The following is an 18672-nucleotide window of genomic DNA, read 5'->3' on the forward strand; positions in this document are numbered from 1 at the left end:
TCAACAAGAGTGATAAGACAGTTACGAATGGTGCTGGGACGACTGCATTCCCAACATGCAAAAGAATGGATTTCAACACTTGCCTCATACCATATATAAAAATAAACTCAAAATGAATCATACAAATATATAAAGAGTAAAAGTATGAAAATCTTAGAATACTTAGGAGTAAGCCTTCACGACATTAGGTTAGGCAATGGATTCTTAAATATGACACCAAAAGCATAAGCAACTGAATGAAAATTGAGAAATTGAACCTCGTTACAATGAAAAACTTTTGTGGCTCAAAAGACGCTATCAAGATAGTGAAAAGGAAACTCATAGAATAGGGGAAAATATTTGCAAGCATATACGAGACTAATTCAGAATATGTAAAGAACACTTAGAAGTGAATAATGAAAAGATAAAAAAATTAAAGCTTGGCAAAGGGTTTGAACAATAAACACTCAAGAAAATGCTCAACCTCAACAATCATCAGGGAAATGTAAAGAAATCAAAACCACAATGTAATACCTCTTTATGGATATTGGAATGGCTACAGTCAAAAAGACAGAAAATAACAAATGCCGGCAAGGAATTGGAGAAATTAGAAACTTCATACATTGCTAGTTTCACAGTTCTTCAATTTGTTAAACATATTAGTACCATATGACCTGGAAATTCCAGGTATATACTACGTATATACTCACAAGGTATAAAAACATACGTCCACACAAAAACTTGTACATGAGTGTTCATAGCAGTATTATTCATAATAGCCCCAAACTGGAAGCAACCCAAATGTCCATGAAATTAATGAATGGGTAAACAAAAGGCTTTATCCATACAATGGAATATTATTGAGCTATTAAAAGTACTGATACATGCTACAACCTAGATGAACCTTGAATACATTATGCTAAGTGAAAGAAGCCAGACACAAAAGATCACATATCATATGAATCCATTTATATGAAGTATTCAGAATAGGCAAATTCATAGAGACAGAAAGTATACTAGTGGTTGCCAAATGCTGGGAGAAGTAGGGCAAGTGGGATGACTAATAGGTATGGAGTTTCTTCTGGGATTGATGAAAATATTCTAGAATGAGAGGGTGGTCATTGAGGCAAAACTTCGAATATACTAAAAACCATTTAATTGTATACTTTAAAAGGGTGAACTTTATGTATTGAATTATATTTCAATAAGACTATTTAGAAGTAGTATACTAAAAGATACTCAGAGAAGTCTTATCCCCATCCTTGTTCCCTTTACCCAATTTCTACCTACCTCCTATGTGTAACCATTTTTCTTAGTTTCTGGTTTATCATTGTCTTTTTATAAAAATATGTATATATTCCCATTCCCTTTGCTTTCTTACACAAAAGACAGCATACTACATAAACTCTCCTGTACCTTGCATTTTTCACTTAATAATGTAGCCAGAAAATCACTCTATGTCAGCTTGTGGAGACCTTCTGTAGTATTTCTACCATTGCAGAATATTCCATCAACTAGTCCCCTATGCATGGTCACTTAGGTTATTTAGAATATTTTGCTATTACAAATAATGGCGCAATAAACAACCTTGCACGTGTGTTGTTTCATATTTCTGGAGGGGCGTCTTCAGGCTAAATTACTAGAAGTGATATTGCTGTTTCAAAGAATAGAAATATTGGTATCTCCCTAGGGGTCATTTTAATTCCACACTGCCACGAGCAATGTTTGAGAGTGACCGTTTTCATAGAGTATTGGCCACAGGATGTGTTGCCAAGCATGCCAAAACTCCTGCATCCTCACTCACAGCTGATGATTTTGCTTCCTACATCACTGAGAAAATTGAATCAGTAAGATCCTTCCACAGGCTTCCACTGCCACAGCCTCTATGCCCATGCTGTCTGCCTTCTTGCCTATTACCACAGATGAGTTCTTTGTTCCTATCTCATGCCAATTCCACATTAGATCCTTCCATTCTCATCTACTGAAGCACATATTCCAATAATTTTATACCCTCTCTCCTATATCATCGTTTTTTCTACCAGAATCGTTCCCATCAGGATACAAATACAGTTATTTCTCCCAACAGAGCCTTCCTTTAGGGTGGGGACACTTAAACAACATAGAGATGAGAAAGGAGAGGGGGAAAAACATACCTTCTCCACTTAATAAAGAAATGGAGACATTCTCAGTTGATGATTTCGAAGTAAACTCACCTGATAACGATAAGCTACACCAGGGGCTCTCAAATTTTAGTGCTCAGCAGATTCACCTGAAGGGCTTGTTAAAGCACAAGTTTCTGGATCAGTAGGTCAGGTTGGGGCCCTAACATTTGCATTTCTAAGATATCCCCAAGTGATGGTAATGTTGTTCCAGGGACCTCACTTGGAAAGTTGCTGCTCTACACCCTCTTTTTCCATGTGACATGTCACATTTTCATTCAACACGATCTGCATTAATCTTGCATTCGTCAATAAACCTCTGAAATGGGAAAATTATCTTCGTTTTTCCTCAGATTCATAACCTTAAAAAAAAAACCACAATGATCCTCAGTCTCACTCCCTCTACCTAGAACTACTGCTTGATTTCTTTGTTCCTCTCAGAAACAAAATCTCTCTCAAGAATTGCCTCTGTCTGCTGTCTCGAATTCGTCTGTCTTTCTTAAACTCATTTGAGGCAGGCTTTCACTCCTTCCATCCATCACACCACTCTTCAAGGTCTGCAATGACCTACATATTAATAAGCCTTCAAGGCTAAGCTCTCATCTTATTGACCTTTCGGCAGTATTTCATCATGGATCACACCTTTCTCCTTTCCTCCCTGACTTCCAGAACATCATACACTTTGGGTTTCCCTCCTACCACACCTGACACCCCAAGTCTCCTTTGCTAGTTGTCCCTTTTCTCCCTACCTCAATCTTAGCATGTCCCAGGCAATAGGCCTTGGTCCTCTTCTTTAATTATCTTATTCATTCTACCCTGTGGCTTTCAATACCATCTACAGGCTGACAATTCCCAAAGTTTTATATGCAGCTATAAACTCCCAACTCATATATCCAGCAACCTACTCGACATCTCCACTTGAATATCTAATAATCATCTCAGATTCAACATGACAACTTCCTGATTGTCCCCTTGCATCTGCCTCTACCGCGGCCTTCCCCAGGTCAGTAGCGAAAGCAATTCCGCCCCTCCAGTTCTTACACCTCGCATTCAATCTGTCAGGAAGTCCTATTGATACTTCCCTCAAAATAACCCTAGACTCCCTCGACACCACTTCTCACCTGCTTTCACTCTCGTTTGAGCTACCTACATGGCTGAAACAGGCTCATCACTGGTGTCCTCACTTCGCCTCTTGCCATTCATTCTACAGTCTATTGTCAACACAACAGCCTAAGTGCTTCTATTACAACACAAGCCAGGTCCCATCCCACCTCTGCTCAAAACTCCTCACCGGCTCCCATGCCACCCAGAGTGAGAGGCCAAGACCTCCCCGTGGCCCTCAAGGCCCTGTCATCTTCTGGCCCTGTGGTGACAGAAATCTAACTATGGGAGGTGAACATGCAATGCAATATATTTATGCCTTACTGTTAAATTGTACACCTGAAAGTTACTGGATTTCATTAACCAATGTCACCATAAAATAATAATAATAATAATAATAATAATAATAATAAAAACATATGAATTCATAAAATACCGTACTGAATAAAATGTGTCTTTATTATACAAAGGAAAAGTCTTTATATTAAGGAGACTCTCCGTCGTCTGTGCTGCTGATATCCAAAAGTGGTCACGTCCTCATTTTCGTAGCCACTGAACCTGACGTTTATCCAGATTCTCTACCAGTGTCTGAGTGGCCAGGGGCTAAGGTGGAAAGATCTCTGGTTTTGACCATTTGGTGGTTTTGACCATTTGGTGATGGAGTTGGGAAGAATGAGCAGTCACTCTGATCAGTTTAAGTTCGAGCTCTGCATCAGAGGTCCTTCTCATCTAGTGTCTTTTCATTTGGAACAGATATGGTGATAGCTTCAGGGAAATCATTGTGATTCTTAAGGTTTGCATGTTAGTGACGGGATTCTGATCTACCCACCTATCTCTTGCAGCCATGATTTACTAGTGCATTAGGCACTAGTGTTGGAGACAGCACTCTGAACAGCCTTTTTTCCTTCCCGCACATGTGAGGGTCTCTTTGGCTTTTAATCTTTAGTGATAACCACCCGCAATTGCTTCAACTTTTCATGTCTGGTCCAGCGTTTATGCTGCATCTCTAATTGTTCAATTGCCATTCTAAACTCACATTGTCTCCCCTGAGTAAACCCTGTGACCTAGCTTCTAATCTCTTAGATGGAGGACCGCTGCAGAAGCTCTTCATTGCTTTCAAAGTACTGCTTCAGACTATGTTTATCTTCTTTATACATTGCAGCTGCTTTGCTAAAATTTCAATCTTATATTCTCAAGTATTTGTTTCCTTATGTAGTTGTTTTACTTATTTCTACCCAAAGAACTGTTTTGGTTGTTCTTTTTCATTTAGTTTTCCCTAATTTAGAGCAGCAATACCAGATTATTAGGGATTAGCTTTAAAAGCAACCACTTGTTTACTGAACTCTCGTGATCACTTGTTCTATGATTTGACTTTTTTTCTAAGATTTCAGTTCACTTTGGAATGCCCGTTCATTGCAGCAAAAGTGGAGAACCCCACAAAAATATTTGTTTCTAACATAATTGTCCAATAGGTATTTTATTTATTGAGCCCCTACTATATATGCTGGACACTGTCCTAGGCACTTGGGATGCATTACCGACCAAAACACACAAAAAGTCTTGCCCCAGGAGAGCTTATATTCAGTAGGGGAGGCAAACAATAAACAATAAGCATAATAAATAAATTATAGAGTATGTTCAAAGGTGAAAAACACTATGGAAAAAAACAAAGCATAGTAAGGTGGGGATCAGGAGGGCAGACTGAAATTTCCCTACATCCCCAACCTTTATATTCAAGGTTCCTCGCCTCTCCGACCATAAAAATTTCTTCTCGTCATCCTATACTACCAATCACTGTACCAATATTTCTCTGATTCCCTTCAAGCCAGACTTCTTCAACAAGTTGTCTACACTCTTACTTTCTTACCTTTCAGTCTCTGCAACTCTAGTTTCTGCTCCTGCCTTTTCACTGAACCTGCTATTGCCAAAGATGCCAATGTTACCAAATTCAATGGAAATGAATCAACATTTGATACTGTCGATTACTCCCTCCTGCCATTCTCTTGGACTTCATTACACTGCTCTCTCCTGCTTATCCTCATATTTCCCTGAGTCTCCACTAACAGCTACAACACTTCTGACCATCCTTTAAACGCTTGTGTTCCTGTGCACTCTATTCCACTAACTTCTTTTTTACTTATTCTTCCAGTTTAAACCATTCACTGTGACTTCAATTATCATCTATATATTGATGATTTCTCAACTTTTATATCAAAACAGACCTTTTTTCCTGAGCTCCAGAAACATATATTTAACTGCCTACTTGACATCTCCACCTAGATGGCCCCTAAGCACTTCAAGCCTATCCAAAAATGATTCATCTTCCCCTGCCAAACTTGCCCTCCTTTTCATTATCCCATTTCTTTCCAGTTGGCCCATCACTGTAAACTCGAAATTCATGCTCCCCTTTAAACTCTCTCATTTATCCCCATACATACATTAATTGCCAAGTCCTAGTGACGCTACATGCTAAACAACTTTTGAATCTACTTACTTCTCTCCATAGTACCACTACCGGAGTCCAGCATACCATATTTTCTCATCCATGTTAATACAGCAGCCTCGCAACTGGTTCCCTTGACCAGAAGGTTGCTCACTTCCAATTCTCCGCAGAATAGTCAGAGTGACCTCTAAGGATACAGATCTAAGCATATCGTGCCTTCACTTAAAACACTTCATTGGTTCCTCCTGCTCAAAGGATAAAACCCAACTCTGTAATATGGCTTGTATTCTGATCTAACATCTAAGTCGAAATTGCCATCATCCTGAATGACTTGCAGTGCTCCAAATATTTCATACACTTAGGCTTTTGTCCCTGAATCATTATTCCCACCATACAGTGGCTACATGGCAAAAACCTACTGATCCTTCTTTTCATTTTATGTCTGTTCCTGAAGTCTGAGCTATGTGTCCCTGCTATGCACTCCCAGAGGACTTGGTGCTCCTCCTATCACAACCCTGTCACTACCTCTTTAGTTGGCTTCCTCCCCACCTGGACTGTAGGGCTCTATGAAGGAAAGGCCAAGTCTGCCTTGCTCAGGGGCTCAATCGATGTTTGTTGAATAAATGAGCAACAAATCCAGGTAAACTTAAACCCCACACATTTCAAAAGGGCAAAGCTAATCATAAAAATAGATATACATGTTTTTTTAAAAAAAATCAATTTGTGTATGTCATGGAAAACAGCTGTTGTCTTTTAAAAGTAAACAGAAGATAACAACAGTGTTTGGCTCTGGATAGTGGGTTATGGTTGATTTTTTTTTCTTTCTTCTATATAGACCTTATTTACCAAATTTTCTACAATGAGTGTATCCTACTTTTATGGTGAAAAACTGTTATAAATCATAAAAAAGAAGAACCCTACTATAAAATATTTTTACCTCTTTTCCCCAAAACAAACAGTATCATATACAATGAAATGTGATCACTGGTTCTTACTCACTTTGCTGAAAGGTAAATAACAACAAGAAATCTCTGCCTTATTTAACACCAACAGAAGTATATACTGATAATACAACTCAAATTGCAAAAAGCACATCACTCTCTAGGACCTCAAATCCCACTAGTGCTTTTCATGTGTTTTTAAAACTCTACAGAAACTAATTTTTTCCCACTTACAACACCTGGTATTCCTAGGTGATCCCCCATCCAAATACTAACCAGGCCCAACCCTGTTTAGCTTCCGAGATCAGATGAGATTGGGCACGTTCATAGTGGCATAGTCGTATACTAAAACTCTATAGAAACTATTTTTAACAAAAAAGAATTTGGATTCTGGTTTGATGCAGAAAAACAGAACTATTTATTTTATATTTGGAAGTAAACATGACAACAATATGAACTAATTTTTATCCTTCTAATATGCTCCATCAGGTTTAGATGAGTGAGACAGTCTCCTGTGTACTGAATGCTTTGCATTCTTCTTAACGGGGCAGCAATGCTACAGGAAAAAAAATGAAGGAGAGTTAAACAACTTGAAAGGACTAGTATATATATGTATGTATATATATCATACTTTCTTATAAAAGGAAATGACTGCAACAAATTTCTCAAACTCTATATATTGAACCTTATGATTAACTTATCTTTTTCCACTTTACCACTGTATCATTTTATATTACTGTGAGGCACACAGACAAAATACCCTATAGCAAATACCATTACAATGACAATTTCTGAGTAACAAAGTTAACATCTATGCTTGGCCTACAGAAATCAACTTTTGTTAATCTAGTTATGATGTCAAATATGTGTCTGCATGTGTGCATACACGTGTATGTATGTACTGCATTGCATTAAACTTATAAAAAGTACTATATATGTATGTGTAATAATATACATGTATGATTATTATACATACTTACATTACCTTACATGAATAATACCATAGACATATATATATATAATACCTTGTATAAGGATTTTCTTTTGTTTCTTCTAAGATAAGTCACTTTTCCTACTCATCTAGTCCAAACCTCTCATTTTACAGCTTCATAAACTGTGGCCCAGGAAAGTTAAGGGACTTGCCCAAGCTCCCACTTTAAATAATGGCACAACTGGGGCTAGAGTCAGAGTCTCCTGACACTAAATTCAGTGGTCTGTTATTCCATTCCTCTGCTTCTTTGTAACTGAGGCTAGAAACGGACACCTTAAATTTGAGTAACACATTGCAATTTTCAAAGCATCTGCACATACATTACCTTGTTTAAGGTGCACAGAAACCTCAGCTGATTGTATTAAGGAGCTGAAAGGTTAAGTTACTTGCCTACAGAAATGCCACAAGTTAATGGCCCGGGTCTCCCGACTCCCAGTCCAGTACTCTATTCCCTGAAGTATACCTCTTTTCTCACCAACCATTTTATTCTTACTTGGCCCTTCATAATTATCATAGTAGGAGGAGATACAGGCCAAGGCTAGGAAATATGTAAACCTGTGCAAGTGAGGCCCAGGTAGTCCCTGGTATATGATTCTGGGATCCTTTCTCTTAACCACTTCTAATACTGCATTGTGTAAGTTTGGGGAACAAGTAGCTGAAACTAACAGCTTGTATCAAGGATTCGATCCCAGATTTGTCAGACTCCTGAGGCTATGCTCCTTCCCCATGGAGATATGGTGTAGTCAACACCCACAGTGAACTGCGGCCATTTTTCAGTAAGAGTGTCTATTGTGGAGCCTCAGAGTCAGAGGGGGCAGATTCCATCTGTTCGTTTTCCCTGAAGGACTGAACTATGTATAACAAATAATGTGGCACCCAAACCACTTGGTACATTTCTTGCCCACCTTCCTAACATCAAAATGTCCCTAGCGGTAACATCATTTCAAAGGCCAATACTCCTATGGTCCAAGCATTTGTGGAGTAAAAAATAAGCATCAATCCAACCAAGATGATAGTAACAAGTATCAAATATTAATTACTTCAACTTTATATCCTATTGTCAATTACCTTTGGTCTCCTGCTTCTTTTTATCACTCAGTTCTTCCTCATCTTCCACTGCTGCCTCTAACAGTGGGGGATCTTTCTTTAGTTTGTTTTTTTGTTTCTTCAACCCCTTTAACATTCGATTAGCTTTTCTTCGTAAAGGATTGGCCCATTTGCTATAATATAGAAGTTCAACGTGAAATCTTATTTCTCCACAGTGACAGAACAATAACACTGGTAGGTTATAATGAAAAGGCTATCTGCTCACGTAACTGTTTACACATTCCAACGTGATTGTTTAACTCATCAATTTAACAAATCCGATAGAAAGTATTATGCTTGGCCCCCACATATTTATCATTATATATAACCATTATTATTACTCTATACAGCATCATTTTGATCATTTGATCCTCCACAACAGGAATGCTATCTTACTTCCCTCTGCTGACATCAATGTCACCCACCCTTCAAGACTCAGCTTATCTATTATTTATCTAAAAAGCCTTCCCTTTCGCTCCTATCCTATGGGGATTCCTCCCTCCTATGAACTTCAAAACTAAATAGTAATAGTTCACAATACATTATCATGTACAATTTTATAATTTTGCACTTTCGCCCACTAATGCTACCATTTGGTATTCAATTCTGTACTTCCTTGCATTTGTGTGGACAGTGGGTAAAAGGGAATACTTGAGAGCCTATCACAGGCTAGGAACTTGGCTAGGTGCTTTACATAACTTATCTCATTTACACCTTATAACAATCCTATAAGGTGGATATTATGTTTTCTATTTTGCAAATAATTAAACTGGGGCACAGAGAAGTATAAGATAACTCACCCAAGGTCATATACGGCTAGTGAACAGAGATGTGAGCATTTGAATTCAGGTCTGTCTGACTCTTTCAATTAGACCACACTGTAGCATTAGCGAATAATGATTAGTAATAACAGTATGAAAGACTTCCTACACATCAAGGCCTGTGTATAAACACTTCATGTGCACTATCTTATTTAATTTTCATGACTTAATGAGGCAGGTACCATTTCCATCATTGCCATTTTTCAGATGGAGAAACTGAGGCATCAAGAAGGAAAGCAACTTGCTCATGGTCACCAGACTACTCAGTAGTAGAGCCAGGATTCAAAGCCAGGCCTGTCTAAATTTAAAGCACAATCTCCCACCTACTATGCTAACCTGTCCCTTTTGCCTCACTGGAATCTGGAAATAACTTCAGGCTATGGCCTTACCTTGTAACTGTTTATACCTCGTAGAACCTAGTAACCAATGAGGGCTCAGGACATATTAGTTGATTTTTATTTTTATAGAGCTTTCACTTTCTAAAGACCTAAACCCAAGCCAAGGAGGAAAAACAGGAATACTCAAAGCAAAGGTAAGAATGGAAATTCAAAAAATAAACATTTGTGTGTAATATCATGAAGAGGCAATGACAAATACATATTCTTACCCTCAGCTCAATGCTAGGTGTACAGAATAAGGCGCATGGTCCCTGATGGTGCTACTTAGCTACACAGAACACCCAGGTTCTGAGCATGTGGGGCCCAGAGATAGATAAGCCTGCCTTTAAAATGATGACTTTGAAGGTAATACTCACTTTTCTCCCCTAAAACTGCATTACTGGGCTGTCACCTAGCTACACTAGGTAAGACAGATATGGAGCAAATAAATAGCTTTTTCTCAATTAATCATAAAAAAAAGTCTCCAAGCATAAATGAAATACTGGGAGAAGGCCAAAAATATATTTATATGATTTACCTATGGCCTCTTTATGTTGCAGTACTGTTAACTACAGTCTCAAAAAATAATAACTGAAACAACTACATAGTTCTCAGTCCCCTAGGGCCAGACGTGTTTCAGAATGCAGAATATTTTGGATTTTATAGTGGTAATATGACATGATGTGCTGAATATTACATGATATTCCCATGGGGTCTGGGGCAGCATCTCATGATCAAACACAGTTATATTTCTATAACAAAATATATGAATATTCACTCTAAGCATTACGTAACAACAAGAAAGTATCTCAGGTCAGGTCAGATCAGGTTTTGCTGCCAAATGACTTAGGAAAAGAGCTTCAGGTTTGCAGAATTTTTAGAATTTCAAAATTTAGATTTTTAAAATTTAGAATTCAGAATTTCAGAATTTTCAATAAGAAATTGGGGACCTATCTTTTTTCCAAAGATGTAACTTCAATATGTTACTTCATATGATTAAAATAACTATGCTTTCTTTATTCATAGATTTTACTTTAAGTTTAATGGTACACATTTCACCTTAATTAACAAAGAAAAATGTAACAAAGCCTTATTATTTCAAAGCCCACCACACTGGTCTAGGGGCAAAAGACTTGGTTTTAGGTTCAGCTTTCTAATATTCATTACTGAGATCCAAAGTTAGATAGTCTACCCAATATCTAATGAGAATGCCAAAGGCGAAAAGTAGGGGTAACATGATTTGTTCAATGTCCTAGAGGTGATTTTCTTCTTTTCATATAAAATGTCATATATCCTGGCCAGCATACTCACACTTGAAATGTACAGATCAACTTATTCCATATTCACTCACTCACTGACACATTTGCTCATTTATGAAATAAACACTATTATAAGTACTATAGACATAAAGATGAATAGGGTGTGGGACCTGCCTTCGAGGAGCTTAAAATTTAGAAGGGAAGACAGATATGTAGGATGATAACTATATCACATTGAGATAATCCAAGGAGAGGTAAGTAGATTGGTAGGAGACAAATGAGAAGAAGCCTGACATAGTCTGGGCGGGAGGTTTGGGTAAGCTTCCTAGAGGTGACATATAAGCTGAGGTCTGCATCCTGTCTGGGGTGAGCCACATAAAGGAGAGTGGAGATGGGGAGATGTGTAAGAGTATTTCTATCAGTGGGTAAGTACACTGTGTGAAAAGCTCAGAGTGGCGAGTCAGCACACCATTTGTAAACATGAAGTAGAGTAGTGTGGCTGGAAACACTAAGTGCCCCCCCTGGGAATTTCTGGTGAGACCGATCTATACAGTTATGAGAATTCTTTTCTCTAGGAATTCCTAGGAACCTAGATCTAGGAGCAAAGAAGTGATGTGGATTCAGTTTCAAAGAAACAAAGGATCTAGAACAAATGAATTAATTAATGTATCAGAAAAATAAATGCAACAAAAAGCTGGTTCTTTGAAAAAGTTAATAAAATTGACAAGCCCCTGGCTAGACTCACTAAAGAAAATAAAGGACACAACAAAATCAGGGATGAAAAAGGGGAAATTATGACAGACACCACAGAAATACAAAGGATCATACAAAAATACAATGAAAAAGTATGTAACATCAAAATTAATAACCTAGAAGAAATGGACCAGTACTTAGAAAGATACAACCTTCTTACACTGAATCAAGAAGAACTGGAAAATCTAAATAGACTGATCAGCAGTATGGAAATTGAAACAATCATCCAACACCTACAAAAAAGTAAAAGTCCAGGACAAGATGGCTTCACCAGTGAACTCCACCAAACATACAAAGAAGATTTAATAGCTATTCTCCTCAAATTCTTCCAAAAAAATCAAAGAGAAGGCAATACTTCCGAACTCATTTTATGAGGCTAATATTACTCTGAAACCAAAACCTGGTAAAGATAACACAAAAAAAGAAAACTACAGACCAATAACTCTCATAAACACAGATGTAAAAATCCTAAATAAGATACTAGCGAACTGAATACAGCAACGTATTAAAAAGATTATACACCATGATCAAGTGGGCTTTATCCCAGAGGCACAGGGATGGTTCAACAAACACAAACAATTAATGTGATATACCACATAAACAAATTAAAAAATAAGAATCCTATGATCATATCAATAGGTGTAGAAAAAGCCTTCGACAAGATACAGCACCCATTTATGATCAAAACACTTAACAAAATTGCTATAGAAGAAAAGTACCTTAACATAATAAAGGTCATCTATGACAAACACTCAGCCAACATTATACTTAATGGTGAAAAACTAAAAACCTTCCCTCTAAGATCAGGAACAAGGCAAGGCTGTCCACTATCACCACTGTTATTCAGTATAACATTGGAGGTCCTAGAGAGTGCAATCAGACGAGAGAAAGATATAAAAGGCATCCAAATAGGAAATGAAGAAGTCAAACTGTCACTATTTGCGGATGACATGATTCTCTATATAAAAAACCCTAAAGACTCCACAGGAACACTACTAGAAACAATAAGCAAATACAATAAAGTTTCTGGATACAAAACCAATGTTCAAATACTCTAATAACAAAGTGTCAGAAAAAGAAGTAGAAAAAATAATTCCTTTTGCAATTGCAACAAAAAGAATAAAATACCTAGGAAGAAAAACTAATGAAACATGTAAAGGACCTATATAATGAAAACTATAAGACGTTATTAAAATAAATCAAAGAGGATGCAAAGAAATGGAAAGATATTCCATGTTCTTCGATTGGAAGAATCAATATAGTTAAAATGACCATATTACCTAAAGCATTATACAGATTTAATGCAATCCCCATCAAAATCCCGCTAGCATTTTTTAAAGAAATAGAACAAAAAATCATCAGATTTGTATGGAAGCACAAAAGACCCGAAATTGCCAAAGCCATTCTGAGGAAAAAGAATGAGGCTGGAGGCATCACTCTGCCCGACTTCAAATTATACTACAAAGCAACGGTAATCAAAACGGCATGGTATTGGCAGAAAAACAGACACACACACCAGTGGAACAGAATCAAGATTCCAGAAGTAAACTCATATTTATATGGGCATATAATTTTTGACCAAAAAGCCAACATATAGTGGAGAAAGGAAAGCCTCTTCAATAAATGGTGCTGGGAAAACTGGAAAACCACCTGCAAAAGAATGAAACTAGACTGTTGTCTATCACCACACACTAAAATTAACTCAAAATGGATTAAGGACCTGAATATAAGACCTGAAACAATAAAATGAATAGGAAAAATCACTGGAACTAAACTCAAGGACCTTGGACTTAAAAGAGGATTTTATGAATTTGACCTCAAAGGCAAGGGAAGTAAAAGTAAAAATAAACGAATGGGACATCAAACTAAAAAGCTTCTGCTCAGCAAAAGAAACCATCAACAAGGTAAAGAGACGAGCATCCAATGGGAAAATATATTTGCAAGCAACACCTCCGATAAGGGCCTAATATCCAAAATATACAAAGAACTCATACGACTCAATAACAACAAAAAAAACAAACGATCCAATCAGAAAATGGGCAGAGGACCTGAACAGACATTTCTCCCTAGAGGACATACAAATGGCCAACAAATATATGAAAAGATGCTCAACATCACTAGCTATTAGGGAAATGCAAATCAAAACCACAATGAGATACCATCTCACACCTATGAGAATAGCTATAATCAACAGGACAAGTAATAACAAATGTTGGAGAGGATGTGGAGAAACAGGAACCCTCATACACTGCTGGTGGGACTGCAACTTGGTACAACCACTATGGAAAACAGTATGGAGGTTCCTCAAAAAACTAAGAATTGATCTACCCTATGATCCAGCAATCCTTCTACTGGTTATTTACCCCAAAGACTTGAAAACTCATATCCGAAAAGATATTTGCACATCGATGTTCATAGCAGCATTATTCACGTTGGCCAAGATGTGGAAGCAACCAAAGTGTCCTACAATAGATGATTGACTAAAGAAGCTATGGTACATATATACAATGAAATATTACTCAGCCATAAGAAGAGATGAAATACTACCATTTGCAACAACATGGATGGACCTTGAAATAATCATACTAAGTGAAATAAGCCAGACAGAAAAAGTTGAAAAATCACATGATATTACTTATATGTGGGATATAAACCTAAAAGTAACAAATGAGTAGGACAAACAAACAGAGACTCATGGACATGGACAATGGACTAGTGGTTACCAGACGGGAGGGCAAAGGAGGAGAAAAATAAAAAAATAAAATGTATATATATATGGCATCATATATATATAAGGCATTATATATATAAGGCATCTTATATATATGATGCTTGGAAGAAAAATAAAATAAAAGTGATTTTCACTCAAAAAAATAAAATAAAAATATACTGAATTCAAAGTAGGCCTTTCATTATGCAGTATATATAAAAATAATGTATCAGGCAATAGGATTCAGGCTGGATAAAAAAAAAATCAGATGACATTAAAAAGCTAGAAGACTAGAACATGGGGAAGATGGTTAATAATGTTGTAATAAATATGTAAGGGGGAACAGGAGGACTAGATGTGATTGCTTTCCGAGTTATATGGATCTCTGATCACTAGGCCGTACAACTGAGACTGGTATATTATTGTATGCCAACTATAATTGGAAAAAAAAAACCTCATTGAATTGTATAATTTAAATAGAAGCAATTAATTGTCTATTATACATCAATAAAGCTGGAAAAAAAAGAAAGAATAAGCTAGAAGACCAAGGAAAAACAGAGAGTTAAAGAGCCTGGAGGTCTCAAAGAGAACAGGTATAAGCAAGAGGAAAGACAGGAAAAACCTAGAGGACAAGGCATCTTTGGTTAAAGAGAGTAGGATTTTGAAGTTTGATTTCAGAGACCCAGAGGCTGCATTTTTAGTGAATGTCAAGGTTCAGGATACGGGCATGAAAAATGGGTGGCCAGTGCAGAGTACAGGAGAGATTCCTTGAACTGAGTACTTTAGAGAACTCTGGGACTATGAGCTTAGATGGCTCATAACATGGACAGCAAGGCTGCCCAAGAAGACGAGCAAATGTAGAACACAACACTTAGAAAGTGCCTAGACCAAAGGAGGCGTGCAATAAATATCTGCAGAAAGAATAAATGGTTAAACTGGAGTGCTTTAAAAAATACAAATTTCAGGACCAAACCACAGATCTACTAAATCAGAATCTCTTGGGTACAGCCTGGGAATCTGTATTATTAAATATTCCCAAGGTTACTTCGATAGAAGCCATCTACAGACCAGAGTTTGAGAAACACTGGTGGGTTGATTTTCCCATGCTTCCTAACAAACTCTAACTTATTACATAAATATATATTCTTTAAGATAGTTAAAAACATAACATCAATTTTATAGGTAGGAAATTTTACAAGTTTAACTTATCATTTGCCATGTCACAAAGAGAGAAGAGCAACAGAAACAACTAATTAGATTATTCCAGTCGTTATTTACTGAGCTGCCTACCACTTAGTCTAGAGACCAGTGGTTCTCAAACCTGGATGTACATGAAAATAACTTGTTGGACTTGTTAAGACACAAATTGCTGGGCTTTAAACCCAGAGTGTCTAATTCTGTAGGCGTGGGGTGGGACCTGAGAATATGCATTTCTTACATGTTGCCAGGGGACGATGATGATACTGGTACAGGGACCCCATTTGGGGAACCACAATTCTAGACTCAAAGAAGTATGAATCTTGGCACCTTAGCCTCATAGAAATTCCAATTTAGCCAGAGAAAGAAAACTGTTAACGAGAAACAAAGAATAATTATGTTAGATTATGCGGATAAGAATACAAGTGCAGAAAAAGGTTCCAAGAAAAGAGAAAACACTAGGACCTGGATCAGTTGCAGAACATTACATGGAAGAATTGGGGTAGCTTTGATCTGAAGGTCAAAAAGATTTCAATGAGTGAAAGTGATGAAGAATAATCACACCAAGATCTGGAAGCAACATGGGCAAAGCAAGGAGCAGAGGCAAGGATAAAGCCTGGGGAATGCCAACAAAGGAAAGATAGCTCCCCGGCTGGAGCAAAAGATTAATGGAGTATTCCAAGAAATATTGTTGAAGTTATAGAATGAGTCCAATATAGATAACTCTGAAAGCCACAGCCCTTTGAGTAGACCTGAAGCAATCAGATGGCATTGTGTTTTTATCTACTTTTCTTCCTATTTTCTATAGTAAAAAATCAAGGAACTCAGAGGACAGAATGAAATCCTCGCTCTATCACTATGTAATCTTGAGCAAGAGGACCAATCTACCTGCACCTGTTTTGAAGGTCACATAAGGCAATGTATGGGAAAACTTTACATAAACTAGAAAAGGCCAAAACAAACATGCTAATTGTTTTTTTCTATACATTTTTTCATGCAGTATGACTTTCTACTTTGAAGATTATATATACCTTATTAGACTGTGTCCTTTGAGAGCACAGAGTATGATCTAATTCACCTTTCGTCCTTCACCTTTGTCCTAACAGAAGGCCTGGAATCCAGATATTCTTGAATGCATTAGTTATTAAATGATATACAGAAATGAAATAATGCTATTTTAGAAAGATACATCTGGCAGGACTTTACATGATGGATTGGAAGGAGAGTAGATGAGGAGTTCAAGTTCGTGTCCAAACCAGGCTGGCGAGCATCCTTACTCATTCCCTCCTTCCTAAGGGCTCAGCCATACATTCCTATTGAAGCACCAGGAAACTGCTCCAAGACCCAACTCTTAGCCACTTCCCAAACACCACTTGCAGCCTCATCCCAGTTATTGCCCTCTTGTATGAACTCTTTGGATTGGACATCTCTGATGTGTTCCTTGGTTCCCAATCATGCCTTTTCCCTTGGATGCTAGCTAGCCTTGTTTTATGGACTAATTGCCTGAGCCCCTAAAATTCATATGTTGAAGCCCTAACTCTCAGTGTGGTTGTCTTTGCAGATGGGGCCTCCAAAGAAGTAATTAAGGTTAAATGAGGTAATAGGTTGGGACCTCAATTGGTAAAACTGGTATCATTATAAAAATTATTTTTTTTATTAAAAACTGAGAGCTTGTTCTTTCTCTCTCTTCCTCCTCTTGCATGTATCAAGGAAAGGTCATATGAGCACACAGCAAGTAGGTAGACATCTACAAGCCAGGAAGAGAGCCCTCACCAAAAACCAAATCAGCTGGCATCTTGATCATGGAGTTCTAGCTACAGGACAGTGAGAAAATAAATGTCTTTTGTTTAAGTCACCCAGTCTGTGGTATTTTATTATAGCAGCCCTAGAAGACTAATAAATCTTGGTTCTCTTTTGCTCCTCTCCTGAAACCACTTAGCCAGGATAGCTGAAAGTATACAAGGTCTGGACTAGGCTGTTAAAATAAAATGGGATAAGAGGCAAATCCCAGACTCATTCCAAAGGAAACCTCCCCCGCAAAAAATGACAGGGAGACTAAAAGAATAGATTATATATTAAGGATAAAAGAAAGTAAATAGTCAAAGATGACTCCAAGGTTTCAAGCCTGTGAGACTAAAGAAATCACTGACAGAAAGGGGAGATGATCTGGAAGATAAGTTCAGCTTTGCACATGTTGCATTTAAAGAGCTAACAGAACATCTAATTCATGAGGGTAGGTGGCAATATGGACCAGATAGAGGTGGAAACTCCAGAATTCATATTTGAGTCATTCACCCAGAGAAGCACAGAATATTATGGCCAGAAAAGACCTTAGAAATCACCTAACTCAAGTCTCTAATCTTATGAGAAAACCAATACCAAAAGAAGTTAAGTTCTCCATAAAACTGGTAGTAAAGGCAGAACTATATAACACAGATCTTTGTAAATATTCTTTCTGCTAGATACTTGTAATATTCTCTGGTATATGAGATAAGGCTTTGAGAAACAACCACAATTGGGAAAACAAAGAAAAGCAAATTAAGATGGATCAGAATGGTACAGGAAACAATGAAATCCAAGGAAGGAAAGTTTCGAGAAGGAACTCAACAGTGACATAAAAAGGTCAAGTTGGATGGGAATTGAGAAAAGGCCACTACATTTGGCAATGAGGTTATTAGTTACCTGTTAATAAACTGTTCTTTTTAATAGTACCTACTATTCCAGAATTCTCAAATGCTGCCCTTGGAGTCCTTGCAACAGGAACACCTCAGACATATAATCCACATACAATGAGGTTCTCTTATTATTTCAGTAACTAAGCTACCTTGAACAGGGTCCAAGAAGAGCTGGCTTTC

General features: G+C 37.4%; 1 protein-coding gene and 1 pseudogene across 1 annotated transcript in view; both read right to left on the minus strand.

The window, feature by feature from the left end:
* Nucleotides 1-6850: 6850 nt before the first annotated feature.
* LOC120608691 (uncharacterized) lies at nt 6851-6969 on the minus strand (annotated as a pseudogene).
* Nucleotides 6970-7106: 137 nt separating this feature from the next.
* FMR1NB (FMR1 neighbor) overlaps nt 7107-18672 on the minus strand; it is a 35236-nt gene continuing 23670 nt past the window's right edge. The window contains exons 5-6 of the mRNA XM_039870591.1: nt 8683-8834; nt 7107-7179 (exon numbers count right to left, since the gene is read on the minus strand). Coding sequence (XP_039726525.1) covers nt 7163-7179; nt 8683-8834 — 169 coding nt within the window. The 3' untranslated portion in view covers nt 7107-7162. The remainder of the gene's footprint in view (nt 7180-8682; nt 8835-18672) is intronic.

The sequence above is a fragment of the Pteropus medius genome, unplaced genomic scaffold, assembly GCF_902729225.1.
Source record: "Pteropus medius unplaced genomic scaffold, Ma_sr-lr_union100, whole genome shotgun sequence".
Lineage (NCBI taxonomy): Eukaryota > Metazoa > Chordata > Mammalia > Chiroptera > Pteropodidae > Pteropus > Pteropus medius.